We start from the raw sequence: 27986 nt of genomic DNA, 5'->3' as shown, positions 1-27986 counted from the left end.
TTAATATAATTGGCTTAGTCTGATCATGACTTAATGTTATACTTAAACATATGGTTGTACTGAGGATTTTCTGAACTAATAGGTATTGTTAAAAATGTATCCGATTTTTTTATTTATTTATCCAGGTTAATCCCATTGAGATCAGAGGTCTCTTTTCAAGGATGACCTGGCCAAGAATAGCAGCAACTTTAGTTTCAACAACATAAACACTCAAACTCATACAGTATATTTCATAAAAAGAAAAATCCTCAGCTTTGTTTGCAACCTCCGCCAAAAAAAGCTTATAACAATTAACCCCCGACATTACACATACAGCACATTTAAATCATGATATAGGCCTTAAAGTTGGCTACTTAGAGATCCAGGAAACAGAAATAAACTCCTGATGATTATTAAAAAAAGGTCTGGTGCCCCTAAATGATTTTATGTTGAAATTGTAAGCATTGGCATTACATATAAGTCATGTTAGGCTATTCTCCGTAAGGCATTGCTTTTATTATATCTAGACAGTAAAGTATTACACAGATGTTTAAAGTGTTTTATGTTGGCTATTGCAAGTGTGTGTGTGTGTGTGTGTGTGTGTGTGTGTGTGTGTGTGTGTGTGTGTGTGCGCGCGCGCGCACGTGTGTAACTTCCTGCACCAGACTCATGTCAGCATTTGTGGTATTTTCACTTCTTCGTCAGCTGTTCTTCTCTTAGTGAACCAACACCTTCATTTCGTTGCGAAAAGCCGACGTCTGCATTTTTGGCGAAAAGCCAAAATGATTAGATAATTTTACCATGAATTAAATCTCATATTAAATAGACTGTGTTATTTGCCTAATTCTCATTATATGGCGCCATTACATTAAAATGAAATAATTTCTATTTAACCTTGCAATATAAAACTCGATGCGAATTCATGTTTATCAAATTAATTAGTTATTATTATTATTTTTTAAATCAATTCAACTTGTCAAAATGTTTCTTGGTAGCCTCTAAATGCATACTGGGGAGGTACGTTTGTTTCAACTGCCTGCTGAGGTTTTTAAACACATGACAGAATACTCAGTCATGTTTTTGTTGACTCAGTAGTAACAAACATTTTAGGTAGAGGAAAACAATTCTGCCTTGGTTTTGGGTCCGTTTTCTTAAAACGTAAACACTGAGATTTCATATTCGCGGCGGACAGGAAACAAACTATCTCTCAAACAACACAACGTGTCGTTGTTAACCGGGCGGAGCTGTGTTGTTAAACAAGCGCCCCCTCTCTGAGTCTTTAACGGTTACCATCAGGAACAACAGCAGCAGCATCAAACCGAGATTTATTACTCTAGTCTGTATTTATATAAAACTAAAGGTAAAGTCCTTTTGTCTTAGTTCCGACAGTTCGCTTTGAAACATTAATTAAAGCACGAAAGCTAATGTTGGTTTGTGACGTTAATTTCAACACAAGAAAACGCCAACGTTGTGTTAGCCGTTAGCTAGCTTGTAAAACGGAAACGGTTTTGTCACGGATTAGCTAAAATGGTCAACGACGCCGCGCGCTGCAGGTACGTTACAACAATAGAAAACCTCACAGACAGAGAGCGATGAAGGGTTCGCTTTAAACAATATACTATCAAGTATCTGCGATTGTTACATCTTGCTATCATTACAACATATTCAGCTGTGTCTCGTTAGCATGAAGCTTGTCCTGGTTGGTTAAGCGTTAGCGAGTATATCCATTTATGAGAATTAGTTTGTCATAACAAAGACTTCTTTTATCCATCGATAATCTTGGCACAAATCATGCACAGCTTCCTGTAACCTCTTAGAGGGACATACACGTTTGTATAACCTGTTATATAACGCTAATACATGTGCTCGTGTTGTTATTTTTGTTGCTGCCCAGATCAGTCTGTCGTGTCTGTTTCTGGCATGTTGAAGGGCAGATGAGTTTGATAGGTGAGCAAATCAGTCGATAGCTGACAGCTGCTCGCTCTGGGACTTGGACTTTTAGTTCAAACATTGCGGAAGATAGGAGCTTTTGAGGACATGTCAGTGTGTGGGTTACCATTATTTTCCACGGTAACTACATAGTTATAGGCTGAGAGAAGAGACAGAAACAGACTTAATAGATTAAAGATACTTCAAGTATTTGGTCTTTCAGGTTTTGGTCATCAGATTTGATTTCAAAACAAATCTAAATATATTTCTGTGTATGTCATTACACTGTTAATGTATCTTCTCTCCTCTTATTTCAACCAGGTGATATTGTCTTTTATGGAATGAAAACTTCACAGAGATATATAGACTCCAAACCAGTGGGTAAGTTGAGTTCCATTTGTCAAGATGCACAAACTGTTTATCTGTCAGCAGTTTGTTGATGATTCCCTCCTCTATTGCTGTTGTCCTCTTTCATAAATATACATCAGCTCGCTTTGCTGACATGGAGTGGCAGACGCCAGCTGTGTCAGAAAAGTTCCAAAGCCGTTTTGGACGCCGGCCTGGAACATCGGACAGCGGGGACACTGGTCTTGGCACCTCGGCATCTGACAGCACAGAAGGTGATGACTTTTGCTTGTTCTTCCTCTGCTTGGAGCATGTGTTACGTAACGTTGTTATGAAGTTTGTCTGACCGTCTGTGAGGGGGCTCCAGTTTGCAATTGATATTCACTCTGCATACACGTCCGTGTACTACAACAGGGTGGTTTGTCATTTATATTCTTGACTTTTCAATTGGATTATAAAATGACAGGAAACTAAGTGGAGACTCTGTAATAAGAGAAGCCACACATGCTGCTGAGAGTCAACCCTACCCTTTACTATGTGCAAACTAGAAAGATCTTCACGTTTATGTGATTGATTCTTACTTTTTATTGACTGTAAAACACATCGATGATTCACTGTTGGTGCTCGGGAGATTAGCAGAGATAGATCACAAGCACAACCAAAATGCTTCAAGGCTTTGCTGCACTACTCTGGTGTACAAGTTGTTGGGAGGCCAGGACTGGACTGCTTATTGGAAATCAACCTTAACTGTGTCGCGGCGTGAAATGTCACATAAAAATAGTCTTTTTTTGTTTGTGTTATCATGCTTTTAAAAAGGGACCACCCAACTAAAGGAAATATGACATCTCACTGGAGATGATGGGACTCTCTGTTTGCTATGTTTCTGTGTTTGCACAAGAGTGGAAAAAATAACAGACATGCAGTATCAGGAAGGTTCCAGCTGGGCTGGACGGTGTCGTGTGTCACAGGAAACATAACAAAGTAATGGTGGATACATCGACAGAAGATTATCAGCGCTCAAAGGTTGAATTTTCACAAAGCTGGTATTCATGGCAGTTACAAATCCACTATTTACATTTATCAAGTAACAAATTTGTAGACATCGCTTAGGTATCACTAAGGATGACACATTTTGATTTATGTACAAGTTATTAAATATCTCAGCAGATTATTTTTTTTACCAGTTTAGCATCATCTTCTAGTTTTCAATGTTGTTTAAAAACAATCTGCATAGTAGTGTCACAGCAAACAAGCAGGTGAGGCTTTTATGTCTGGAGCAGTGGGATATATTTAGGTGACCTGAGGGTCGTTTTAACCTACCATGAGAAGTTAGATAGATAGATAGATAGATAGATAGATAGATAGATAGATGATAAATGTGTACAGTCTACGTAATGCACACATTCGCCACAACTCTTGTGGTTCGTTTAGTTTATTTTGTTCAGTGAGTTTCCGTAGTGTGCCAGCCGTCGTCTGCAAAAAATAACGCTATGGTGTCTCTCATGATGTTCATATTTATTGAAAAGGAGCAGAGAGAGAGCAAACTGCTTTAGATGAAGTGACATGGTTTTGTGCCCACTCTCATTTAATATGGTCCTTTAAAAAGACCACTGCACACCTCCACTTACCCGTCCAGATGAACATCAGTAAACCTAAAGGCTCGGTGCAGACAACAGTTAGGTGTTGTAATAAAAATGCATATGTTAATCTACTACATGTTTAGAATCACTGAACATGCTTCAGTGTTTTCTTACAAACTCTAAACACACTGTCCACTGAGGGCCTGGATGACAGCATTTGGAGGGTTGAAGCTGCCTTTGAGCACATTGCATCAGTTGTAATAAATTTGCATATTTTTTTCGACAGACATGTCTATCTCGTGTGCGGTTTCTTCTCTGGATTTGAATTTAAAGCTGCTGTCTTCATGGCAGTCTGCTTGCAAACGAGCTACTACAATTCCAACTGTTAAGGACGTGTCTCTTTCTTGTACAGCTTTGTCCTTGCACTTAGAAAGACATTCATACCTAGCAACACGACACTTAACCCCAAATTTAGAAGGCCAGAGTTTTGTCCCGTTAGGACAGTGACGGGGTCGCCGGTAGCACAGTGGCACTGCACGCGTCCCCATGCGCCCGGATTCGCGTCCGGCCTGTGGCAGACTTTCCCGCGTGTCTCTCCCTCTTTTCACCCCTATCCACCTTCCTCTCTCTCTACAATAAAGGCTCAAAAAAGCCCAAAAAACATAACTTAAAAAAAAAGAGAAGAAAAGAAATGGACAGTGACCTGATGTTTATCAGAAGATTCACTTCTACAGCTGCAGGTCAATTATCCTTTCGTGATAATGTTCAGAAGACAGGAATGTTCTTCTGAAAGAGAAGTTTAGACTTGTTCAAGCCAATCAGGTGTCAGTGTGGAGCCTAGAGGCTTCTTCTTCTTTTATATTTTAAGTTTCATCTCCTCAAAAGCTGGATTTGTTCCTGTAAAATTCTCACCTTCTTACCGATTTATTTTTCAAAGAGCCTCTTTGTAGAACAAAACAATAAATAGATTCAAACTGAGCACACCCCACAGTTTCTGATTTTGGGTGTACACACGTGTGATTTGTGTGTGTGTGTGTGTTTGAGTGGGAGGAGGCAAGGTGCTTAAATAAGCGGCACCCACAGATCACTCCGTAACTTGAGAGGTGGGCTATAAATACCCCTAACCTTTCCTGTGTATGCCTGTTTGTGTTTGCTCAGAGCTTGATACAAACGGGTCCGTCTGTTTCGAGGACAATACGGCTTTGGGCACAGTTCCGACTGCGGCGCTGAACGTTCGGTCCAGACATGTGGAGGACAAATCGTAGTTTGTGTTTAAATAGTTCTGCGGCTCAGCTCTCCTCAGTTCAACAGTAGAAAAAATGCCACGGCTAATGACATGTTGGTTGCCTTCAGGTGAATGCCAGATTTCCAGACTCCAGCAGGTCCCTCAGGTTTGTCAAATGTGGTTGGAATCAGAGTTATGCAACTTTGAACTGTGTTGAGGCTTGCTTGCTTGCTTGGTGGAGATGTTCGTAGGTTTGCTGTTGTGATCTTCACTCTGTTACTGAACAGTGAAGAACTTCTTTGTAAGCACAATGTGATCTGTGAGGATTCCAAAAGGAGACTGTTCCTGCTCTTGAATGTTAGCTGCAGAGGATTAAGTGTGTACTCTGTAAAGTAATCTCAGGGTGTTTATCTTTGTTTGCTGTTCAGGGAATAATTACAAGGTTTATGCTGATGAAAGTAAATCGGGAGTTCATTCACTACACTAAAGTTCTGCATGCAAACTCTAGGACAAATCAACTAACACAGACGTTTATCAATGATTACAGCTACATATTGTCTCAGTTAATCTTGTAAAACAGAGCTTTATTCCATGCAATGTTCTAAGTCTATTAAAAGCTTATTCCCCGGGTTGACTCAGTCAAAGCCAGTTAATTCTTTCAGTAGTGACACCTCATCATCAAAGTAGGCCACCCATAAACCTAGCTGCTTCTACTTTACATCGCTGCCTGAAAATAGAGGAAATGGCCTGCAGTAGTGCTCCAGATACTCTGCACAGATTTAACAAGGTCTGTCTGTATAGTTAATAGTGAGAGAATCGCACTCAATGACATTTCTAAAGACTCTTCTTCTTTTATCCTTTTCCAGATTTCTGCAGTACCAGCAGCAGCAGCCCCCCTTTCCAGCCCATCCGCAGTCAGATCCCCATACCCACTGCACATGTCATGCCCTCCACGGCCGGAGCCCCGGCCTCTAAGCCCCAGTCGTTCCTCCAGGAGGACTCCCTGTCCTCTGAGGGTCACAGATCTTCCTCTGGCTCCAGAACACCCAGTGGCTCCACATCAAAGTCTTCCTCTCTCTCTAAATCGGCTTCTTCGCCCAACTTGGATGCTCAGGCAGGTGTGGGAGGTGATCTTGTGGGGCCAAAGCCCGACTGCCTGAGTCGCTACCGGAGCCTTGTCAATGGGCTGGACCACTCGCTCTTCCCTACAGATCACACACGGGTGGATGAGGGCCAGAGGTTTGACACTCCCGCAGTGGAGCCTACTCTAAATCAGTCAGCTCTGCTCGGAGGGTTATGCCCTGATGTCAGACTCCGATTACAGGCGACCGGGATTAGAGACACCTCAGACTGTGTGTCTGACGCCTACAGAGGAGGCATGGAGCACAGCTATAAGGTTCTGCCTGAAGCTAGGCCCGGGGTTCCCGGCACTGCAGAAGCCTGTAATCAGAGGGGAAGTCAGCCTGGTGCGGCCGGATCCCCCGGACTTTATGCAAACCCTCTCAGCCTGCAGACACAGGCTCTGCTGAGAGAGCATGCAGCCTCTAAGGGTTACGAGCCATTGCGGCAGGACAGATGTAGTGAAATCTCCAGCTGGCAGCAACAACACCAACACAAGCAGCAACTGGAGAGTTTACGCCTGCAAGTGGAACAAATGCAGGTAAGCATTTATCCTAAATACAATACAAAGGTACACATGAGGGGAAGTAACACACAGATAGCAGAACAGAGTTTTAACAAAGTGTCAAGATAAGAGATGTTGAGTTTTTTTCTTCTCTTGGTGAAGGGGTCAATTCTCCGGTCACTGGAATATACATGTGGGCACTCTGCTGTCTCTGGACATTGAAATCTGTCCAGAAATGTGGCAGCTTACACACACACACACACACACACAACACACAACACACACACACACACACACACACACACACACACACACACACACACACGTATATATGTATATATAGGTCAACAGTGGAAAGAAAACGTCCTACTAAACAAAGCCCGAGGCAGTGCAGACACACTGTCCTATTTCATCACAGGGTTTAACCAGTCTATCAGCTGAATGTACCTCATAAGGACTTTTCTGATCTCTATTGTTGGATTTATTAAAGAAAAAATGATCTGAGTCATACATTACTATACCTAACAGGAAAAAAACTGTACAAGCTTGCAGTCGTTTTTGCAGCTTGTTAAAATCTGTGAGAGGAAGTTGTTGCCTTGTCAGCCGTGTTCAAAGATACTGACCAGCGTGAAGTGAGTATGGCCACTTTCACCTGCTGTGTGCCCTGCAATGAACTCATAGGTAACACACTTAGTGGACAGTTTCTACACAGGTCTTTTGGTAAGAAGAGTGTGTGTGACTGTTCTGTACAAATCTGTCTTTAATGGAAAAAAAAATACATTTACAGTATGTTCATTACTTACTCCTTCCCGGTGGGTCCTGAGGGGTCCTCAGCTTTTACACATTGGGGAAGGGGGGCCCAATGAAAACTGCTTGTGAACCGCACATCTATATGATTAGTGGTTTCAGCTATGACTGGAGGAAAACATATTTAATGAATGCTTCTAATTCTATTCTTCAGGCTTTCATGCTGAAACATAACTATTTTAGTATGCAGGAAAAGAGATTTGAAACAGTAGAGATGGAAGCAGTGATTGCAGTTTGTTCTGGTAATGTCAACACATGTATTATCTGCACTGTACTCTTATCTATACTAGGCTCAGATACAACATAAGGAAGTCAGCTGAGTACACAGTTGAGGCATTTTGTCATGTTAACAGTTGTCTCATTACCATGTTTATTTCCTCCTCCTGGATAAACCTCTAACTCGCATGTTTTTTTTTGTACTCTGTTGCAGTTGATGAGTGCTGGAGTGGGTCAGTACCCGTCTCTGTACTCCACACCTGTACACTCAGACGCAGGCAAGTGGGACGCTCTGGTCAAAGCCAGTGAGAGTCTGCTGAAGGAGAAAGAGCTCATTATTGAGAGGCAAGTGTTATGAATCATTTTACTGCTCATAGCCGTAGATATAAAACAGTGCTAAGATACAGTTCATTCTTAGTTGGAGTTTTATAGATTTAAAGAAAGCGTTTGATACCATAAACGATGTATTTCTTAACAAAATAGAAAGATATGGAATTAGAGGGGTTGTGTTAGACTCGGTGGAAAGGTATTTGAGAAACAGGCCAGTGTTTGCATGAATGGGGGACTACATATCAACATGTGTAGATACAACTTTATAAAGTTTAAATAAAACTAAATTCATGTGGTTTGGAAACTGTAAAAAAGAATAACAAGCTCAAGTGATGATCAATACTGTTCATGTCAAAGTCTCATTTGTCCCAACATATTTAAATGATTGTGTGGGGCAAGACTGACAAAACAAGCATTGTTCATACTGCAAAAATAATGCAATCAGGATTGTACACAAGGTGGGGTTTAGTGAACACACGAACACACCGTTTTTAAGGTCACACGCATTGAAATGTCTAGATTCAAATTTAAAGCTGCAATAATCATGTACAAATGTATTGTAAATAATTGTCAAGATTGGAATAATCTACAAACTGATAGAAAAAATGCAAGATAGATAGATGCATGGATGGATAGATAGATACATAGATAGATACATAGATAGATACATAGATAGATAGATACTTTATTGATCCCAAGGGAAATTCATATGGGGTAACTTGTTTTCGAATACTACTATTCCGTGTTTTTTAAATTTTTTATTTGTTTTGTTTATTGTTCTGATATTTTGAAATAATCAATCAAACATACTTAAGAGCTGCTTAAAGGATCTGATTAATGAGTGTTTTTGTAGTACAGGTACCGTTTGTCTTCTTAGGCCCACTACATTTACTTTAGTTCAAGGATTTCTTTCCCCCACAAAGTTGCTGACATCCATGTTGTCGTTGCAGACAAAAGCAGCACATGACCCAGCTGGAGCAGCGTCTGAGAGAAAGCGAGCTGCAGGTCCAAGGAGCTCTCCTGGGCCGAGGATCTTCTTACGGGGATATGTGCATGCTGAGACTACAGGTTACTCTTCTGAACATCACTGGGAACCTTGTTTTACACCCGTACTGACCTTACCCATCAAGAAGCTTTTTATTTCTTATTTCTTTCTTATAACTTTGATATCATATGGTGGCTTTCCAGGAGGCTCAGAGGGAAAACGTGTACCTGAGAGCGCAGTTTACCGAGCGCACAGACTGTGCCGTCCTGGAAAAAGCTGAGGCAGAGCGCAGACTGGGGGCGGTGGAGGCTGAGACGCGGCGGCTAACTGACAGCCTGAAGGAGACGTGTGAGAGACACGCGGAGGAGATGAAGAAACAGGAAGAGAGGGTTTGTGCTCGCATAATGCAACTTCCTGGGCACATCACAGTCTTAGCACCAACCTTAGCAGAAAATGACATAATAAGTCATAGGAGGCGCTCAGAGGTTTAAAAGATGATTTATCCATTTACAAACAGTTGACTTTGCTTCTGTTTTAGCAGCACTGATGCAAGACAGAGAATGTAAAACTCTGTGCTTTTAATGTTACGATAGAGAAACCATTAAAATCTCCTGCCACACAAAAAAAAAGAAAGAAAAGTAAATACATCTTTTTATCTCGCTAACAACATTTGTCTGTCGTTGCAGATCCGCAGCCGAGACAAGCACATCAACAATTTGAAGAAGAAGTGTCAGAAGGAGTCGGAGCTGAAAAGAGAGAACCAGCAGCGCATTGAGACTCTGGAGCGATACCTCGCTGACCTGCCCACCCTGGAGGACTACCAGAGCCAGAACAAGCAGGTGAGGGACAGCCCTGCTTTAGCTTCATTCATTCTCACTCCTTTCTGTTGTGTGTAAATCATGAAACCCTGGATTTTTTTTTTTTTTTTTTTCCCCCCGTCAGCTTCTAGAGGCAGAGCAGCGGGTGTCTCAGCTACAGGAGCAGGTAGGAGAAGCCGAGGTGTGCTTGGAGACGATGCGCTCTCAACTGCGGGAGAAAGACGCCCACGTGGAGGATCAAAAGCGCCGGGAGAGAGACCTCCTGACCACCATCACCGAGTACGAGCACAGTCTTAACAACGACATGTCCTCATCTTCTCAGTGGGAGTATGAACTCAAACGCTGATCACTACTCACTGAGTTTGTTTTCTGTGTTTTTTATTCTTCCGTCCTCTGTAGGATGCAGCAGAGGGTGCAGCAGGGTCTGGAGGACGGAGCCAGGCTGCCGTCTCTGGACATCGAGAAGCTCAGAGGAGAGAACAACACGTTGAGAGAGGAGCAACAGAGACTCAAAAAGGTCAGATTGTTTGTTTTCCTTTTTAATATATAGTCACGAGACAGCTTTTGAGTCAATACTGCTTCCATTCATAAAGCTCAGAGGAAGTACAGGGAAGAAGAAAATGATCTATTTGGGCTTTATTTGCTTACAAAGTACACAGTGTATTACCCACTGCAGAACCGTGTTTGTTCTACACAGTTGAACTGTAAATCTGCTGCATATTTTTGAAGCATATGATGTTAGCTTCAATATATAATCTGAGTGAGCCAAGAGGAAGTGTGTGTGTTCAGTGAAGCTGTACAAATGAGAAGTGCTTATTTCCCTGGCACTAAGTTTATATAAATTGTGGTCAATGCTTGTAGCAGCAGACGTTCCATCAAACGGTAAAAGGACCACTTCTAATCTGTGTTTGTTGGTGTGGTTTCTTTCTGTTTTAGAGTCTAGCTTCTGGGTTTTAATGGCTTCTCTGTGTTTGCCAGTTCCTATCAGAAATACACTTTGACAGTACAGTGCAAGAAGATTAAAGAGTAGTGATTCAGAGTGGATTGTTGTTCGTAGTTTTTGTTTTTAAGCTCATTTCTTCTCTGTCCAGGTCATCGAGAAGCAACACCGGATGATGGAACAGCTCGGCTCTCAGATTCAGGTGTTTATCCGTTTTGACCGTGTCTTGGTGATCTGTGTGGTTCTCAGTATTCGCGGGTCATCATCCGTTTCTGTGTGCAGGCGTTAGAGGAGCAGATATCTCAGGAAGAGAGTAGCTCTCAGGCTCTCAGAGAGGAGGTGTTGGCCAAAGAGCAGAATGTGCTGGAGCTCCACACAGCCATGAAGGAGGTGAGACGGACTAACCCTCCTCAAAAAGATCCCCTTTCTTTGCATGTAGAGAAGAGAGCGTGTGTGTCCTTAATAAATCCATTTGGGTTCCAGCTGTCGTCCCAGAACCAGGAACTGATTGAGCAGAATCTAACCCTGCAGGAGCAACTGAGCGATCCCGAGCAGAGGAGCACCAACCAGGCCTCCTCCACCCTGCAGCCCGCCGGAGCTCGTCTCACACAGAGGCTGCACGTAGAGATCGCGTCCTGCCTCAGCGACCTGCGCTCTCTGTGCAGCATTCTGACCCAGAGAGCTCAGGGACAAGACCCCAACCTGTCCCTGCTGCTCGGCCTCACATGTAAGCATTCGTTTGAATCATTCTGTTGTTGGTTATAGTTATGGGCACCAACCATAAAGGTCAGGGGTTCGATCCCCAGCTCCCGCAGCAGTAACATGTCTGATGTGTCCTTGGGCAAGTCATCTAACCCCAAGTTGAATGTATTTAGTAATACTGATGGACAGTATAAATATATAGTAACCTCTGCCAACAGTGTGTGAATGTAGAGGTGTGGTCTGTGGTGTACAAGTTCAAGTCCATCTTTTTATTATAAACTTTAAAATGTATCATCAATCATAAAATTTAGGAAGAAATTAATATGATTCATATGTGTGTTTTTTCCCCAGCGCCCCCACCCATGGCAGAGCAGCCTGAGGACTGGATGAACCCTGAGGTTCTGCAGAAGAAGCTTGTTGAAGCTCAGCAGCTCCGTCGGGATGTGGAGGAACTACGAAATGTGATTCTGGACCGTTACGCGCAGGACATGGGAGAAAACTGCATCACCCAATAACTCCGGCACCCATGTGATGGACGACACTTCATCTCTGGAGGTCTTTGAAAACTGGCTTGTTCTTTCAGTTACTGAATGTCAGAAAGAGGACCGGATTTTTTTAATCTTCTTAAAATAAGGACAGAGGAAAGCCCAAATGGTTTAGCTTCCCTCTCTCTAGACTTGACTGTACGTCCCCCCCCCTCGAGCCGCCCGCCTGTAGCTCAGAACCCTCCCATCCCCTGGTGAGTTCATCTATTTCAGTCCAAGGGCTAACAGGAAATGACTTACCTCTAATACTTGATCCTTACGCATTGTGTGTGTGTGTGTGTGTGTGTGTCTTTTTGTATTATGATGACATGATTGTGTCGGTTACCAAACAGTCTTATACTTTTTCTTTTTTTTTCTTTCTCCCACTCTGGTGGATAGCTTTTTTGTTTAGAGGTCCCACAGATGTAATTTATTTAAATGTTAATTTCTCTCTGCAGGGGAATTATTCAAGAAGTGGTTGACAATCAACTGAACATATTTAACTCTGCTTTTAACTGAATTCTAGTGAAATGTTACTAACGTGCCATTATTTAAAATGGTAAACACTGTAACATTTGTCTCTGCTGTGAGGTTAAAAAAAAAAAGAAGGGTTTGATACCAAAATCAGCTTCTCACACCGACAGGCCTCCCAACAGTTTTGATACCAAAGAAAAAGAAAACAAAACTCTGGTCCAGTCTGTGAGCGCTCCTCTCTGCTGCAAACCTCGTTCTGAATGAACACCGACATGTGCCTTTTTGTCACGTTTGCAACCGCGATGCTAATTCATTTTTAGACCAACCACAAAGGGCTGTTTGCGGCGGACTCTTCCAATATGACCTTTTTCTCGGCGTAGTAGGATAGTCAACACATTCCCTGACTCTGAATGTAGTAGATCACTTTGGAGCTTGTGGAGGCCCGACGCTGTTTTTGTTCCTGTTAGACGTTCGAGGTTAAACTCTTCAATCTGTGTGACCTCACAGCATACTGTACATTTCAGGCTGATAATGGCTGAATTGCATTAGACAGAGGTTAACTTTTACAATATAGGAATGACTGAAATACAGTATTAATCGTCAGTGTTATTATTATTTATTTGTTTTGTTTGCATTGACAACTCAGTGGGTCCTACTAACGTGTCGCTGTAACAATGTGCTAATTATTGCGGTTTGAGCAAACTTAGTCCACAACGTGTGAAGGTCCCATGAAGTGGCTTTTAGATTGTAACTCTGTCCTGTGGTTTGTCCTCTTTTCATAAGATTAAAATGTAAGACTGGAAGTGATCAATTTCAAGAGAACAAGGGAGATGTTTGAATCCCTCGTGGTAATGGTGATGATGGGAGGGGTTGGCTGGATCAGCCCTCAATCACCAATCACATCGCTCTCAAAAGGAATTGAGTATTTTGCCCGAGAGTAGGCAAAGCCATTAGAAAAGTCGACACTTTACAGGAAGTGAAAGGGATTTTAAAATGAAAATATGCAATAACATCCAGGGACACACAAGCCATTTTTCATTTCATGGGACCTTTTTTTTTTAAACATACGTAGCACAAGATTTATCTTAGGAAAAAGTCAGGCTCCGCATGCCTTAACATCTCAAATGTTTTTTGCAAAAGGGAAAAAAATGTTTATATTTTCATACTTTGGTCCTTGTTTGTATTTGCATATTTTAGAAATAAAGATTTTCTGCATTTTTGTTTTTCTTTAAATGTGTTCCCATTTCATTCAGTTTCGTGTTGTTTGATGTCACCTGATGTAATGAGTTCTCTGTGCAGAAGACTAAGAATGAGTAATGACCGCGGAGGCTCAGATTTAATAGAACACATTATTTATGGACTTTGATATGATCATTTTAATAACCATCTTTTGAGTGTTTCTGGTTATCTTTTATTCACAGGAGGCATCCAAGTCAGTATTTTGGGGAGCAGCAATCCCCGTCCTCATTTTACATAAAGTGATCCCAGTGCGTCCCTCACAAAGAGCTGTACATCTTGAATTTACAAAAAAAAAAGAGTACTGGCACTCAGAAAGTAAATATTGTTATGTTTATAGAGGATCATGTTGAATGGGTTCCTCCATACCATAATAACAACCTTTTTTTCTGCTGAAGATCTAGTCGGCTGTGAAAAAAGTCTGTTTTCAAACTCAAATCTCGTCCAGGTCATGTCGAACAGTTTGTATGGTTTTATTTGGTGCCTTCAGTCTGAATGAGGACCTGTCTTCTTCTGCAGCAGCAGAGTTGCGTTATTTGTCAGTCCACACAATTGGAGCACGTCGCTGTCATCGTAGCAGCTCTTTGGGTATGCGCTGATGATGTCGTAACCATGGAGATGAACCCCTCTGTAATATAAGAATTGGAAAAAAAAAACAGTCACCTCCTTTTTGGAGAGAGACATTGTGTGTGTGCAGGCAGAGGTCTCTCTCTCTCACCTGTGTTTGTCCAGATACTGCCGGAGGTGGCCGATGGTTTCGGAGGAGCTCATTTTCAATATGTAAGTATGATTCCCATCTTCAGTCTTCACTTTGAGCGTGATAACATCGAGAGCAGGAGAAGACCGCTCCGTGCTAAATGTCTGCGGTCTGTAAGATATTAAGTTTAAACACACTTTACATTAGAAAAAAAGCTCAGACTGTTCTCAGGCTCTAATTCATAGAGCCCACTACAAGCTAACGGGTGCTGGCCATCCATGCTAACGTCCTGATTTGTAGCAAACTCATTTTCATAATAAGCCACTGAGGCATAGACGGTTATATAATCGCCCTTTACATCATGTAGCATGTTTTTGTTCCTTACTGTATACATCATACATCTTCTCTTACACTCTGACTTCTTGCTTTTATATGAAGTATAAATGTTCCAGATCTGTGCATCAAATCCTCCTGTCATGATGTATATTACCTTTTACCTTTTTAAACTTAAACACAGATCCTTTATGTTAGAGCAGCTGGAGTTTGTACTGGTGAGACCTTCTCATTTGTCATACCTCTCTTTCAGGACTTGCAGTGCTGGTGTGTCTATGAAGATCATTGAGCTGCTCTGTTCATCAGATGAACCCTATGGAGAGTGAGATAACAAACATACTGAGGTAAGTGTTTACATTCAAAGACAGATTTTAGCAAGTTTGCGGAAACCGTCTCCTAACACAAACGTGCAACCTCTGGGGTTTTTATTTTTTATTTCTCTCACCTGTAGGGTAGTCCTCAGTAAGTCTCTGACGCCAATCACTCGACCTGCCTTCACTATCACCTTCGGTAACTTGTTCAAGAACTGATCAATGCTCAACTTCTTGTCTATAAGCAGAAGCAAACACAATAGTGACAATGAATCCTTTTTCCATTTCAGGCCTCACTTCTAAACAGGGATGGTTGGATAGTGATGCCAATATGTCATGATGACATAGGGCCCATCCTGGACCAAAAAATTACATTTTTCCTTACTAGCCTGTTTAGTCCTAATTTAGCTGGAGAGGAAAAGCTGGATATTGAGACTAAACGGTTGCTATGCCAACAATACATCTACAAAAGTTTTTGTTTTAAAAACTTCAAAACAGAAATGTTGCAAGTCAAGCCTGATGTTTCCATACACAGAAAAGTCTGGACTCAGCCTCCTCCCCACAGTGAAGAGTACTGTTATTTTAACAGTGGAATGAGATCAGTGCTCTGTATTGACTGATAGTCAAAGCCAAGAAAAGTGACCAGATGGGTGTGTTTCCACTTTTGAAGAGCAATGTTTGCAAGACGTACCGAGTAACTGAGAGCTGACGACATTCACTGATTCATCTTTTTTCCCAAGAACAGCTTGTCCTTCGCCTGGAAATTTACTCCACAGAAGTCTGGACTTAAATTCCTCATCCCGCCTGTCGTGAACCTGAACATATAAAATCACAATAAGTAGCAGGGACTTACATTCAAACAGTTCCTTTCCAACAAGCAACTAACCTCAAAGGGCACACCGTCTGGGAATCTGTCCTGCAGCTCAGCTGGAAAATAACCATCCATCAGATCCTGCATGCACTGCTGTAAAGACAAACCACCGAATTTAATCCAACAAATTCTAAATGGACACTAACCCTAACCCTTGTGTTCCAGTATTCGGGTAGAGCTAACCTGTGTGCTTTGCTCCTCATAAGAGCGGAAAGGACCCTGAAACATGACAATGCCATTATTGTACAGACTCAGTTGAATAGGATCCTTCTTTGCAAGCTGAGCGCCGGTGGAAGTCGACTGAACGAAACACTCTCCCTCCCCGGCCAGGATGTTTAGCTCCCTGATCCTCTGCAGCACAAGCTCAAAGTTCATGTGGAAATTTCCAGCCTCAGAGGTGTCTTGAACAGAGAATATACACAGCAGGTTATGATTGATTTCAAGCAGAGGATGATACAGTTAATGTGTTGGGGAAATCTTGACGCAGAAAGAAGCTACCTGGCTGCCAGAGGCCTCTCTCTGAGGTATGGGGCTGCTCGCTTTCACCTCCGACCCAGATCAAACCGTAGTCGCTCAGAAAGCTCTGCAGGACAACGATCAGCAGAAATGAGATTGGTGCAATTATCACGATATAAAGACAGAAAAGAAAAGTTTAAAAAGTCAACTTACCTCCATTTCACACACTTGATTCTGTAGTTTTTGGCACCTTCTTTCAACATTGTCTCTACTGTCAATGTCAGGGGTGCTCTCTTAAAAAAGGCACAGAAAAGATGAAGTCCAAATGAAATGGTGGAATTATATATGAAACAATCAGGTAAGCAGTAGTTACCTGAATCCTTCAGAAGCTTCAGTTTGTCCTCCAATACTGAAATCCTTTTATTCTTGGGGGGGGAAAAAAAGAGTTGTGAAAGATGTGTTGTTATCAGATTTCTAACGATTGACTCACGGAGTACCTTCTGCTTAATCTCCTTAGCTTGGCTCTTCACTATTTTCTCCAGTAGAGTCAGACGCTGCATCATGGCCGACATGAGCTCAAAGTCGCTTGGAGGAGCCCCTGAATACCAGAGTTTAAAATTTGAAAAGACTTTCCACTTCATTCGAGTGAACACATAATACAAAGGATACCTTTATTTGAGGGGGCTTTTGACTTTGAAGCTGAGACAGAGTTGCCTGGAGTGTTCGAGGTCTGGGGAGGATTTCCATCACAAGATTCATCATCAGCCAATTCTGCCTGAAATTCTGAACCACAAATATATAACTAATTAAAAGATTTGTTTTATCTGTTACTGCAGGGAAGCATGTTTATATTTTCACTATTAAAAAAGATTGTAACGGTCAAATATTCAATTAGAGCTAAACCCCTAATGAAACTACAAATTCAATCTGTCTTAATAAAATTGGTTCCAATCAGTCTAATGTCAGAAAGTGTTGCCTCTGTCATTTGCTGTTTGACAATAAGTTACCTATATGACATTAAAACTGTGGTTTTAGTTACTTGTTAGTGCAGTGTTTTTTCTTTAAGATTTGGATAATCCTACCTTTTAACAGATTCCTCCTGAAAGGCACTTTCTGTTTCTTCCTACAGGTAAAACACAAATTAATGCAGCAACAGTGACATGCAGGTGGCAATTTAACTCTCATTGTCAGTAGCCATACCATTCTTCATTCAGATGGCCCTGCAGTGGGGTGCGCTTCGTTTTCTTCAGCACGGACAAAGGTGAGCTCATCTCACCTGGAAGAGGAGAGGCCTTTCGGTCTAATGATAGCAGAGTTGGTCAGTCACTCTTCTTGAGTGGGCTTCCCCGAGTTTACTAGGGTTTGTTTGGAGTCTGTTGCCATTAGCAACGCGGGGGAAGCGGTGGATTATTGTGGAACAATATTTGGATTGTTCATCTTTTAACCGCTGGGGGCGCTGTTCCTTTAACACTATGTTTCCCTCACAAAATTACACAAACTTCACATCTGTTTACTTATCCTATATTAAAATGACTGGCCTTAAACTCTGTTGTTTTTTTTATTGTTGTTGATTTTCAGTCTTGCAAAATAAAAATAAATAAATAAAAATAAATAGAAACAAATTTCCCCAAAAGAGAATGTCTTATAATGGGGCCAACTAATAAAGTTAAATATTGTTATACTGATAAAAGGGGTTTCAACCTAACCGTTTATCGCCAATTGATATTTAAGCTGTCTTAAATAAATGTGAACTAAAAAGCTCATGATCTGGATTCTCTGCCATCCGGTCACTTTTAGCCACTAGTCGGCCTCTCGGAGCGGACCAGCCTCTGACCGGCTCAGCCTTGCAGTCTGAGGGAAGTAGCAGGCATTCAGAGAGGATGCTGGGGCCTGCCAGTCCCGAAACACATCCATCACAAACCCGGGGCTGTTAGGCTGGTCCGGGCTATGGCTGCACCCATAGCACATTTCGACGAAGACTGGCCGATTTTCAGTGATCCGAGCATGGTGGCGGACCAGGGGCGACTACTGCCTCAGAAAGGCCGCGTCGCTGTCACCGCTGCCGGGGAAGGAGAGGCGGCAGCGGCAGCAGCAGCCCGGCAGTTCCTCCCGGGTGAAGATGATGATACCCCCGAGCTGCTGGACGGCAGCTTCTTCCCGGGTCTTTACAAGTCCATGGAGGATTTAGTGAACGATTTTGACGAGAAGCTCTCCGTGTGCTTTCAGGATTTTGACGCAAAGACTGACAGCATCGCCCCCGTGAGTTTGATCGGAGAGGACAGCCTGCTGGAGAGAGACGAGTGAGTGTTTTTGTGTCTGGCTTCACAGACAAAATATCCTCTATAAGGATGAGTGGATGTTCATGAATAAAATACACACTAAAAATAAAACAATGCAAAAAAAAAAAAAATCACCTGCAATACAACTAGACAGGAAAGTTCTATTCAAGAGTAAAGGTTAATGTGTCTGTTTAGGATGTGGACGGGACAGTTACACATCGCCACCATCTTTAATGAGGTCATCAAAACACAGGACAAGGATCTGTTTTAACAGAGCAGTATGTGCAGTATCACGCTGCACTTCAACAATATGTCAACATTCAAACAAACAGGTGCCCAAGTATCAGCCTGCTGTATCGGCATCTGTCCCCAGATGATTTTTAATGACAGATACTTGCCGATATCTAATTTTAATCCAAATATCACTTTGTCTTATGTTGTGTGGTCATGTTGTTACTGATCAGCAGGGCTGTGCTGTGATTTTCAGAACTTGCTCAGAGTTCATCAAAACCAGTTGTTTCAGTTATCAGTTATCAACAGTGTCCGGTTTAAGCCTCTGGAATGGGATCATTTACTGCTTTTAGAGTTTTACAACTTTTCACAGATTATGTTTTTGTGCACTTAATGAAATGGCAGTCTACTCAAAAAATATCCTAAGTGGTAAAGTAAAAGTATCCTAAAGGCCATTTAAATCAATGGATTTTGTTTCATAAGTAAAGAAATATATAAAATATAAATATAACATCTTTATTATATGCTTCATAAAGAAAACATTTAGTGCAATATAATGCTCCATGCTACAGACTGAGGTTCTAATGATGGTTTGAATTAACATCATCCGTGGCAGTGTGTTCTGTTGGGGGATTATACTTTATCTCATGGTTAATGCAAACAGGGGTCCAGGCTGTAATGTCTAAAAGGATTTCTGAAATGTCTTTAAATTTACACCTGTGCCTTTACTACAAGTTTTCTTATGGTAAAATTCTTAAATGTATACTATTGCTACTGAAAAAATATTATTATTTTTTTTTCAATGTAAAGGGTGTCACAACCTAAAACTGAAATTATCCTACATTACCCATAATGCATTATAACAGCACCAATTGTAGAATCTCTGCCTGGTTAATTCCAACATCTGTCAAACTCCATGACCCAGTTGACATCTGGCGTTATTTTCTCCATAGCAACAGAGCTAAACTAAACGTTTTTGTTTATTGGTTTTTTTTGTTATAATTGAATGTTTGGGGAAAAATAAAAGTTTCCATTTTTGTCTCTCCACAGAATCTGGAATGCTTTGACCCGTAATTACGGCCATGTTATGCCGGTGGATTGGAAAAGGTCTCGGACTTGCTCCCTCCATGTCCCCACATTCAACCTGGAGGACAAATCTGTGAGTAACTCTTCCCCTCCTGTCCTATGTATGTCCCGCTTTTCCTTCTCTTTTTTACTCCCTTGCCAAAACTGCCTTCGTTCATTTCACAAATTTCCAATATTCATGGTACCATGGTTTAGTGCTTTGATTAAATTTCCTCCGCTTTGTCTAGAAGAAGAAGAACGTGACCATGGAGCTGTCGGACGACGAGGAGCTGAGAGAGCAGCTGGACATGCACTCCATCATCGTCTCCTCCCTCGCCGAGGAGCCGCTCTTCACAGCAGAGCAGGTGAGAAAAATGACAACCTCCAGTTTTAATATTTAAAGATTTAATATGTGATGTTCACAGGGTTCTTCAGACTGATGCGTCTCTCTGATGTTTCTGTTCATGGCTGTGTGCAGGTTATTGAGGAGCTCGAGGAGATGATGCAGGACTCTCCTGACACAGAGGCAGGGCACAATCCGTCTCAGTCGGACCTCTCGATGCTCTCTTTGGACGTCCAGCGCCCCATCAGCAGCCCCAGCTTTGAGAGAAGTAAGTCCATACTGATCAGGATTCATAGATGTTGTGCTGCATCATTAACAAGGTGCAGTCTCATACAATGAAGTCTTTTTATGTCTTAAACATACATTAAAGGTAATGTATTAGGTCATCAAATACAAATTCAAATCAGTTGATGATCTATTTCTTTATTGTATGAAATGTATAATGACTGATGTAGTGATGTATCAAACAGCTGCTGACTAATCTGACTCTAATTAAATTGCACTAACTTCATGATGTCATGGATAGATTTACTTTATTGAGCCAAAACTGAGTAATAGTGGAAATATGTCACAGTGTTTTTGTGTGTATGTGTGTGTGCGCCCGTGATCCAGGGGTGAGCACTCTGAGCGTGGCCGAGCTGAACGAGCGCCTGGAGGAGACGGAGACAAACATCAGGAGGTTTTCAGAGGAGCTGGTGCAGCAGCTGGCTCTGAGAGACGAGCTGGACTTTGAGAAGGAGGTGAAGAACAGCTTCATCTCTGCGCTCATCGACGTACAGAACCGACAGAAGGAGCACCGGGAGTTGCTGAAGAAGAAAAAAAAGCTTAAAGGTGGAGCTGGGTCATCACAGGCTCACGCTGAGAAGCCCACTGGATCAGTGAGTACCTTATCATTTCTGCATAAGGAAATCGATCAGCCTGATTGTGTTTTCTTTATCTATCTTTTTGTGTACCATCTTAAGATACTTCCTTTCTTCTGTTTTCTGTATCCATTACTTTTTTTTTTTTTTTTAAACAAACCTTGATTTTTTTCCTGTCTTTGGCTCCTCTTTGTCTCATCTTTCTCTGCTTTCCTTCCTTACTCCTCAGCGCTTCAGCATGGAGGGACTCTCCTCTGTTATTCAGAACAGCTTTCGACAGACTTTTGGGAGCGGGTGCAGTGAAAGACAGGTTGCTTTCTGTTTCTCAACTGCTCAGCTTTATTTTCCGGTTTTCCTCACTTAAATCTACACTTTATATGAATTCCACCCCAGAGGTAAACATCCATGTTTCATCATACCCATGGTCTCTTTTCTGTGATGGTTTGCAGTATTTGACCACAGTCATCCCGTACGAGAAGAAGGGACACCCTCCATCACTAGAGGACCTCCAGATCTTGACTAAAAGTAAGTTCTTAAACCATCCACATTTCATCATCTTTTGAATGATCCATACTACCTCTGTGTCTGTTCCTCTTGTGCAGTTTTACATGCAATGAGGGACGACAGTGACAAGGTGCCCAGCCTCTTAACAGACTACATCCTCAAAGGTGAGCTGATCTTATCTGTGTTTACACATGGTAGAAGTCATTTGTGTTATTTATTCTGCATGTTGGAACAGGACAGATTGGTAAAGCAATTGTGATTGTGTTGTTACAACAGTTACAACCCAATCCAATAAGTCACCACAAGTTTTATTTCTGCTTTTCAATCATTGGTGTCATTGTCATTTTTAGTACATGTCAGTATTGTTAGTAATTCTTCTCGTGATGCTCTGTATTTTTTAAATTTGATACCGTGGCAACAAAACACATTGAAGTCCCAGGCAGCCAATATTTGGTCATTTCTTGTTTTTAATGATCAAACCTTGCCAGATTACTCCCGCACACTGTCTAAATGTTGGCGTTAGACTACTACTTATGTCCACAGAGGGCGCCAAAAGCAACACAAACAGAAAGTTCCGAAGAAGAACTTTAAAAAGTCAGCTACTAATTCTTACAACTAAAATGTTCAACTGTTTAGTCTTTTACTGCCTAGAAGACATAAAAACGAGTGCTTAAAAGGTACAATGCAAAGTACTATACTGATTATTTACACCATATAAACATGTTGGTCATTATTTTTTTATTTAAAAGTCCTCAGTGTTTTGTTTTCATTCTTTCATCTTCTCTGTCTCTACTTCCTGTGATGTAACTTTTTGCCGCCTTGCGCTCACTAGCTCTGGTGTGAGCGATGGATCAGGAGGTTTGTGATACCTTCACGTGTGATTTGTGCACTGTTGTGGTGTTACATCTGGGAAATTGTACCCCCCACCACACCAACACAGTGTAGTGCAGTTTAACCCTAATGTTCTCCTTCTCACTTCTCCCCTGTCCCACGTGGTGACTGACTGCAGCATGGTTGATCCCCTATAGTGCCACTGAATATGACTCACAGTCGAGCTCTGTTCACCCTGCAGTTGATAGTTTTAGGACTTTAAGTAATCTAGAAATACTATTGCAAGTGTTCACTCTTATCCAATGTATTTTAATAATAGTAAAACAATTGGTGAGATAATTCCCGAACTTTTTCCTCATGTTTATCTCCTAGTTTATCATTTGTAGTGTGTATACTGTAAGCTTTATCCCAGATATGCTAATCTTCATTTCTTCTATTGTTTTAGTGCTTTGCCCGACGTAAAACCAGAGGGGGACACTGCCGTGCAAACATGCTGCAGAGCCTAAAGATCACAGTGGATAAAGAAGGCACATTTTAGTGTTCGGCCTTCATGAAGCACACTTAATTTATTCCTGCATGTTTTAACCTCAAGATGTGACTTTTTTTGTGTCATTTTCTCCATTCTGTTTGATTTATTTCGGGTTCAAGCCTTGAGATTTTAGAACCTTATGTGTGATCCTGTGAAGTCTTAGTTTTGTTTTTTTTTTGTTTCCAGAAATGTATTGTAAAGAAAAGATGAGTTATGGGAGAAACTCATCCAGATAGATTGACCAGCAAAGAAGCTGCAGTGTTTGGAAACTGTGCTTTGCTTGTTGGTTATATGTAAGAGAAGAGCTGCAATGCAAAGGGCTTGGTCTTTAAATTGAGGTGCTAAGCTACTGTATCTATGAAGCGACGACAAAATGCACTGAGCACGTTGAACACAGAAGTTGCAGTTATGGAGAAATATATAAATGTTTTTGAAGCATCAGAATTGTAAACAAAAGAGTAAAGAGAGATTTTCAAGGTTTGAACGATCCTAATGAGGGAATTGTAAGTATTACAAACACACACAAGGCAAGAAACTAATGTATCAACTAATCCAATAGTTACAGTTAACCAGTGTGCATAGACAAAATGTTAAACCATCCTATCATTTAACACAACCTTCCATATAACGGCAGAATCACTGAGCTACCTGCTTTCATCTCAGCAGAATATAAGCTGCATCCTTATATGTACTATACATATTATAATTACTATGTGGAAGGTAAAGTGCTTACAGTGACGCTGATGGAGTGTGGACTGATAGTAACTAACTATGCATAACATTGAACACTAAATTTGTGACCCCTGCACTGTCTGAACTCTCTGAATCAGAGACTCTGACTGTCGACGTGCCTGCTGTGCACAGGGCAGCAAATATATACGCCACCACTTGGCTGTATTATGATTCTGTATATATTCTTATATATGAACAAGCTGCCTTTGCCTTTGCCTGAACTTTTGTACATTTTAAAAGACTTATTCTCTATGAATGTGAAACTGCTGGACTATTTATAGCCTGCTTCCTTGTTTGTTTATTTTGTATAAATATCTTGTTTCAGATATATGAATTAAATCAAACCCTTTAAGTCTGGAGGTTTTTTTTAAATTCATGCCATAAATACATTTTAACAGCTAACACTCACTGATGATTTTAATGCCACAAATGCTCATTGCCTCATCTACAGACAACATCAACATGAATAAGATGTCCAATCACTGCCATGAAACATGAATGAATGTGAATCAAATGCAGGTGTAGCTTTAATAAGTGCAAAATAAATAGGTTCATATGTGGTGTGAGAAAATAAAGTCCCAGTCAAGGTGTCGAGGACCAAGCAATCAAGGTAAGCAAACAGGTTAAAAGTTCAACAACTAGGTTTCTTAATTCAAAAATGGTGTTTCACAAATGCAAACAAATTAAACTGTGTCAAGTTGGAGGACTTGTTGAAAGAGGTCAAAATAACAACTGTATTGAGTTCATGCTAAATGAAAAGGATGTGAACTCAACTAAAAGACCTGAAAAAAAAAGAGAACTGAGGGGGATATTTAAAGCAGCTGACTAGACCAAAACCAACACACAGGAGGATGACACAATAAATACCCCAAAGATAACACCAAGGAACCCTGAAGCTTATATGGTCCTCCTTCACAAATTCAAACTCCACCCTCAATATTGTTTTTGTTTGAGCCAGGAAGGGGAGCACACCAGTCAGTAGCTCAAAAAGAAAAGAGAAATTAATTTATATAACTTTATTTGTTAAACAAACAATGACATAATAAATTTGCTATGTGTACTTAAATCAAAATTTGTAAAAAACAAATGCCAAACAAATAGCCTTCTTTCTCTAAGCAAATAGCCTTCCATTCTTCTCATTTAAATGGTTGCAAATGAAAACGTGCATTGTTGTTTGTCGTGCAGCCTACAACCTTTCAATGTGTTGCTGTGTCCATCATACAAGGAATAAATACAAGAATGATGTGGAGGGGAAAATGATCCTTCTCCCATATGAAAAAAATGATGTAAGTCTCTAAATCAGTTCATTATTCTGAATGCCAGCACAGGCTGTGACGAGGAGGGGGCAAAATGTCTCATAAAAATGGGGAAGGGAGACACCTTTTCTGTATTTGACTGTATTTGTGTATAATTGCAAATTTAACATGTATAAATCATTTTTGATTTGTTGTTGGTTTTACTGAAAACAAGGTATTTCCTAGTCCTTGGGTTTTTTTGTTTTTTTTAAAAAGGAGTGAACAAATTGATATGAAATTCCTAAATGATATATGTAAACTTGGACGTAGTAGAATAGGTGCTATTCCTGTGCTTGCCAGAAAAAAACAAAAACATCCCCATATAAAATGTGAGATGGTGTTGACACTTGGGGAGCTCTTCAATATTTACATTTTCTAAAGGTTGAAGATTTAACAGTGAGTCGTGGATTTCATTAAGCTGTGTGTGTCTGGTTATAATACGGTAACACATAGCTTTGTCAAAAGTATCTCTGGGTGTAGTTCATCATGTTATGAAGTCGAGCTTTTTGTTGCATCACATTCCGTTGTTTATTCTTGCTGTACAGCTTGTGTCCTTGAGAGTGAACTGTGAAACCAGTGAGCATTTAGATATATCAGACAGACAGGTTTATTTGTGTCAGAGGTCTCATGATGCAGTCCAATCAAAAAGTGATACAACACAAACGTTCTTTTCCTGTTTGTATTTCTTTATTACATAACTCTCTGCCACGTGTCAGCTACACCCCAGCTTAAGGAGGAGATCCAGATGTGTTCTGTGGATGAACCCACAAACACCAACCTCTGGCTTGGTGGAGCCTTAGCAGAAACACAACAGGCACGGCAGAGAAAAACCCCACAGTTAAATTAGCATGCAGCTTTAAAAATTCTGTGGTGAAACTATTTGCATCTGAAATGCAAATCACGTTGAAAGATTTCACACACACACAAACAAAAGTAATGAGGCCCAGCAGTAATGGATCAGTAACCTACAAACATATGAGTCACGCTTGTCTGAACACTGTTAAACTGCTCCATCCTGTTCACCATCCATCTCCCCCAAGCATTTCAATAGCAAAACAAACAGCTGCTAAACATCTGTAAAACATTTGTTCTCTTTGAGATAAGATTTCCTCCCTCAACTCTGAGCCCTGAGTGCAAAAACCCAAAACATTCTGTGTCTGGCCAGAGCTCTGAGCTGAGAGGAGCTTATTGTGCTGCAGCATTAAATTTGTGTCTTTACAGTGGATTTTTAGAGCATCATGGCAACGAGAGGGCTTCTCTTGGTGTTCTGTCTTCTCCTGGCACGCTGCTCGCTCCAGCAGACCCCCTCGAAGAAAAGAAATGGAAACAAAGGTAGGGACGGTGAACAACAACTTGCTCTTGTTTGGCTCTGTGGCAGCCCTTCAGGAATACAGAGTGTCATTTTGGAGTAACCTTTGCATGTCTTTATTCTTCAACAGACTCTGCAAACAGTGCAGCAATTGAGGAGCTGAAGAAACAGATTAATGACATTGTCCAAGAGCTGAATTTGCTAAAAGAGCAGCAAGCTTTACAGACAGGTATACTTGTCCTGTATTTATTATTTACACAGTATATATTAAAGGAATTTGAAGATCAAAAAGAAGAAATTATGTTTGCAATGCACATCAGCAGTGTTTTCCAAAGGGTTGAAGGGTTAAAGGCACTGTAAGCAGGATGCAAGAATTTAAGAGTAAATCAAAACAAAAGAGGCAACATTTTTGACAATTCATAATTTGTACACATTTTTTTTGCTTAAAAACACAATATATTAAAGAACCAACAAACAAACAAACAAAAAAACACTTAAACTTATTCAGGTTTTGTGATTAAAGTTTGGGAAAGCCCGCACTAAAGTATAAACTAAAACAATGGTCTGTGAAGTCTAATATTTATGTTTTCCTGTGACTTGGAGCCAAACACTAACACCAGTCTCACTCTGCTCCTCAGTTTGTCTACGAGGTACAAAGATCCTCGGTAAGTGTTTCCTGGCTGACCCCGTGAAGAAGAGCTTCCATTCAGCCAGCGAAGACTGCATCGCCAAAGGAGGCAGCCTGGTCACTCCTCTGAACGGCGACGAGAACGATCAGCTCTACAGCTACGTCCGCCAGAGCATCGGCCCCGAGGAGCACGTGTGGCTGGGCGTCAACGATCTGGTGACTGACGGCCAGTGGGTGGACCAGTCCGGTTCCAACGTGCGCTTCAAGAACTGGGAGACAGAGATCACCTTGCAGCCGGATGGCGGCCGCAGCCAGAACTGTGCCATCCTCTCCACCACCGCTAATGGGAAGTGGTTTGATGAGAGCTGCCGAGCTGAGAAGGCGTCAGTGTGCGAGTTCAACATTGTCTGATGAGTCAATCTGTAACCTACACAGATACACACTCTGTGAACATTTCATACTGCTTACAGGAAAAAGAGAAACACGAGTATCTGGTGCGAATGCAATTCTCCAAAATAGGTTCTGCATCTTTCTTGAGCTCACATTTTTCTTGGCCAAGCCATTGTCATTATATAAGCTAAACACCTGCATCAAGGTAAACAGCACTGGATGGCTTTTTTTCCTGATTGTTTTTTCTTTATCTGTTCTCTGAATGCAAGTTTAGATTTTCCCTCTTTGTTACTCAACAACAATAATCACAAGCACCTTTTACAATTGAGGTACTTCTTTATTCCAAGCTTTGAATGTAACTATGCTGCTTATTTTATATGTTTTGCTATCAATAAAAATGTCTTCTCAGTTCGAACCATAATACGGTGTTATTTTTTTTGACTCTTCAAAGTCAACAAACGTTGATTGTATTTTCTCAAGATTCTGCAAAAGTTGCAATCTGAGTCCAGGCTGTTTGCTCTGAGAAAATGTTCAATGTTTCGAATTTAGATTGCAGTACCCATTTTAAATCTGTTAAACACAGTTAGTTTCCTTTTATTTAACTTTTA

At 41.1% G+C, this 27986-nt stretch overlaps 4 protein-coding genes across 8 annotated transcripts; 3 read left to right on the top strand and 1 right to left on the bottom strand.

Annotated features, from left to right (window-relative positions):
* The first annotated feature begins 1065 nt into the window (after window positions 1–1065).
* On the top strand, window positions 1066–13705 carry cep85 (centrosomal protein 85). Of its 3 annotated transcripts, none has more exons than XM_079343196.1 (14): window positions 1066–1339; window positions 2230–2289; window positions 2397–2528; window positions 5925–6718; window positions 7920–8050; window positions 8986–9103; window positions 9224–9409; window positions 9707–9859; window positions 9963–10117; window positions 10238–10355; window positions 10930–10980; window positions 11061–11168; window positions 11262–11505; window positions 11832–13705. In XM_079343196.1, the coding sequence occupies exons 2-14, from the start codon at window positions 2250–2252 to the stop codon at window positions 11993–11995; spliced, it is 2394 nt and encodes a 797-aa protein (XP_079199322.1). In that variant the 5' UTR covers window positions 1066–1339; window positions 2230–2249; the 3' UTR covers window positions 11996–13705. The 3 variants fall into 3 exon arrangements, with proteins under 3 accessions (XP_079199322.1, XP_079199321.1, XP_079199323.1); XM_079343195.1 differs by having other exon boundaries at window positions 1067–1532; XM_079343197.1 differs by lacking the exon at window positions 1066–1339 and adding an exon at window positions 1929–2049.
* Window positions 13706–13813: 108 nt separating this feature from the next.
* Window positions 13814–17883, bottom strand: ubxn11 (UBX domain protein 11). Its single transcript, XM_079343202.1, has 14 exons — window positions 17583–17883; window positions 17465–17505; window positions 17052–17165; window positions 16880–16980; window positions 16756–16807; window positions 16596–16675; window positions 16425–16509; window positions 16110–16327; window positions 15942–16019; window positions 15747–15870; window positions 15190–15293; window positions 14987–15057; window positions 14433–14582; window positions 13814–14342 (listed from the first exon to the last, which is right to left on the bottom strand). Exons 1-14 carry the CDS (start codon window positions 17651–17653, stop codon window positions 14201–14203), a joined length of 1431 nt encoding a protein of 476 aa, XP_079199328.1. The 5' UTR covers window positions 17654–17883; the 3' UTR covers window positions 13814–14200.
* A 96-nt stretch (window positions 17884–17979) lies between these two features.
* fez2a (fasciculation and elongation protein zeta 2a) lies at window positions 17980–24115 on the top strand. Of its 3 annotated transcripts, none has more exons than XM_079343204.1 (9): window positions 17980–18682; window positions 19943–20051; window positions 20209–20322; window positions 20436–20568; window positions 20913–21178; window positions 21390–21470; window positions 21610–21685; window positions 21763–21828; window positions 22941–24115. In XM_079343204.1, the coding sequence occupies exons 1-9, from the start codon at window positions 18330–18332 to the stop codon at window positions 22955–22957; spliced, it is 1215 nt and encodes a 404-aa protein (XP_079199330.1). In that variant the 5' UTR covers window positions 17980–18329; the 3' UTR covers window positions 22958–24115. The 3 variants fall into 3 exon arrangements, with proteins under 3 accessions (XP_079199330.1, XP_079199331.1, XP_079199329.1); XM_079343203.1 differs by having other exon boundaries at window positions 17981–18682; window positions 20206–20322; XM_079343205.1 differs by lacking the exon at window positions 21390–21470 and having other exon boundaries at window positions 20206–20322.
* Window positions 24116–25075: 960 nt separating this feature from the next.
* clec3ba (C-type lectin domain family 3, member Ba) lies at window positions 25076–27793 on the top strand. Its single transcript, XM_079344785.1, has 3 exons — window positions 25076–26383; window positions 26491–26589; window positions 26999–27793. The coding sequence occupies exons 1-3, from the start codon at window positions 26290–26292 to the stop codon at window positions 27397–27399; spliced, it is 594 nt and encodes a 197-aa protein (XP_079200911.1). The 5' UTR covers window positions 25076–26289; the 3' UTR covers window positions 27400–27793.
* Window positions 27794–27986: the final 193 nt, after the last annotated feature.

The sequence above is a fragment of the Symphodus melops genome (assembly GCF_947650265.1).
Source record: "Symphodus melops genome assembly, chromosome: 5".
Classification (NCBI taxonomy): Eukaryota; Metazoa; Chordata; class Actinopteri; order Labriformes; family Labridae; genus Symphodus; species Symphodus melops.
The sequence above is the reverse complement of the archived record's forward strand: the minus strand, read 5'-3'. Positions and strand labels throughout refer to the sequence as shown.

Bases quoted from the DNA above. Each gene is read 5' to 3' on its own strand.
- ubxn11 (XM_079343202.1), bottom strand. From the start codon at position 17,653: ATGAGCTCACCTTTGTCCGTGCTGAAGAAAACGAAGCGCACCCCACTG. The intron at 16,808-16,879 runs GTACTCCGTGAG...TCCCCCCCCAAG, and splicing joins CTAAGGAGATTAAGCAGAAG to AATAAAAGGATTTCAGTATT. The intron at 16,510-16,595 runs GTAAGTTGACTT...GTTGTCCTGCAG, and splicing joins ATCAAGTGTGTGAAATGGAG to AGCTTTCTGAGCGACTACGG.
- cep85 (XM_079343196.1), top strand. From the start codon at position 2,250: ATGAAAACTTCACAGAGATATATAGACTCCAAACCAGTGG. The intron at 2,290-2,396 runs GTAAGTTGAGTT...AATATACATCAG, and splicing joins TATAGACTCCAAACCAGTGG to CTCGCTTTGCTGACATGGAG. The intron at 11,506-11,831 runs GTAAGCATTCGT...TTTTTTCCCCAG, and splicing joins CCTGCTGCTCGGCCTCACAT to CGCCCCCACCCATGGCAGAG.
- clec3ba (XM_079344785.1), top strand. From the start codon at position 26,290: ATGGCAACGAGAGGGCTTCTCTTGGTGTTCTGTCTTCTCCTGGCACGC. The intron at 26,384-26,490 runs GTAGGGACGGTG...ATTCTTCAACAG, and splicing joins GAAAAGAAATGGAAACAAAG to ACTCTGCAAACAGTGCAGCA. The intron at 26,590-26,998 runs GTATACTTGTCC...TCTGCTCCTCAG, and splicing joins GCAGCAAGCTTTACAGACAG to TTTGTCTACGAGGTACAAAG.
- fez2a (XM_079343203.1), top strand. From the start codon at position 18,330: ATGGCTGCACCCATAGCACATTTCGACGAAGACTGGCCGATTTTCAGT. The intron at 20,569-20,912 runs GTAAGTCCATAC...CCCGTGATCCAG, and splicing joins CAGCCCCAGCTTTGAGAGAA to GGGTGAGCACTCTGAGCGTG. The intron at 21,471-21,609 runs GTTGCTTTCTGT...GATGGTTTGCAG, and splicing joins GCGGGTGCAGTGAAAGACAG to TATTTGACCACAGTCATCCC.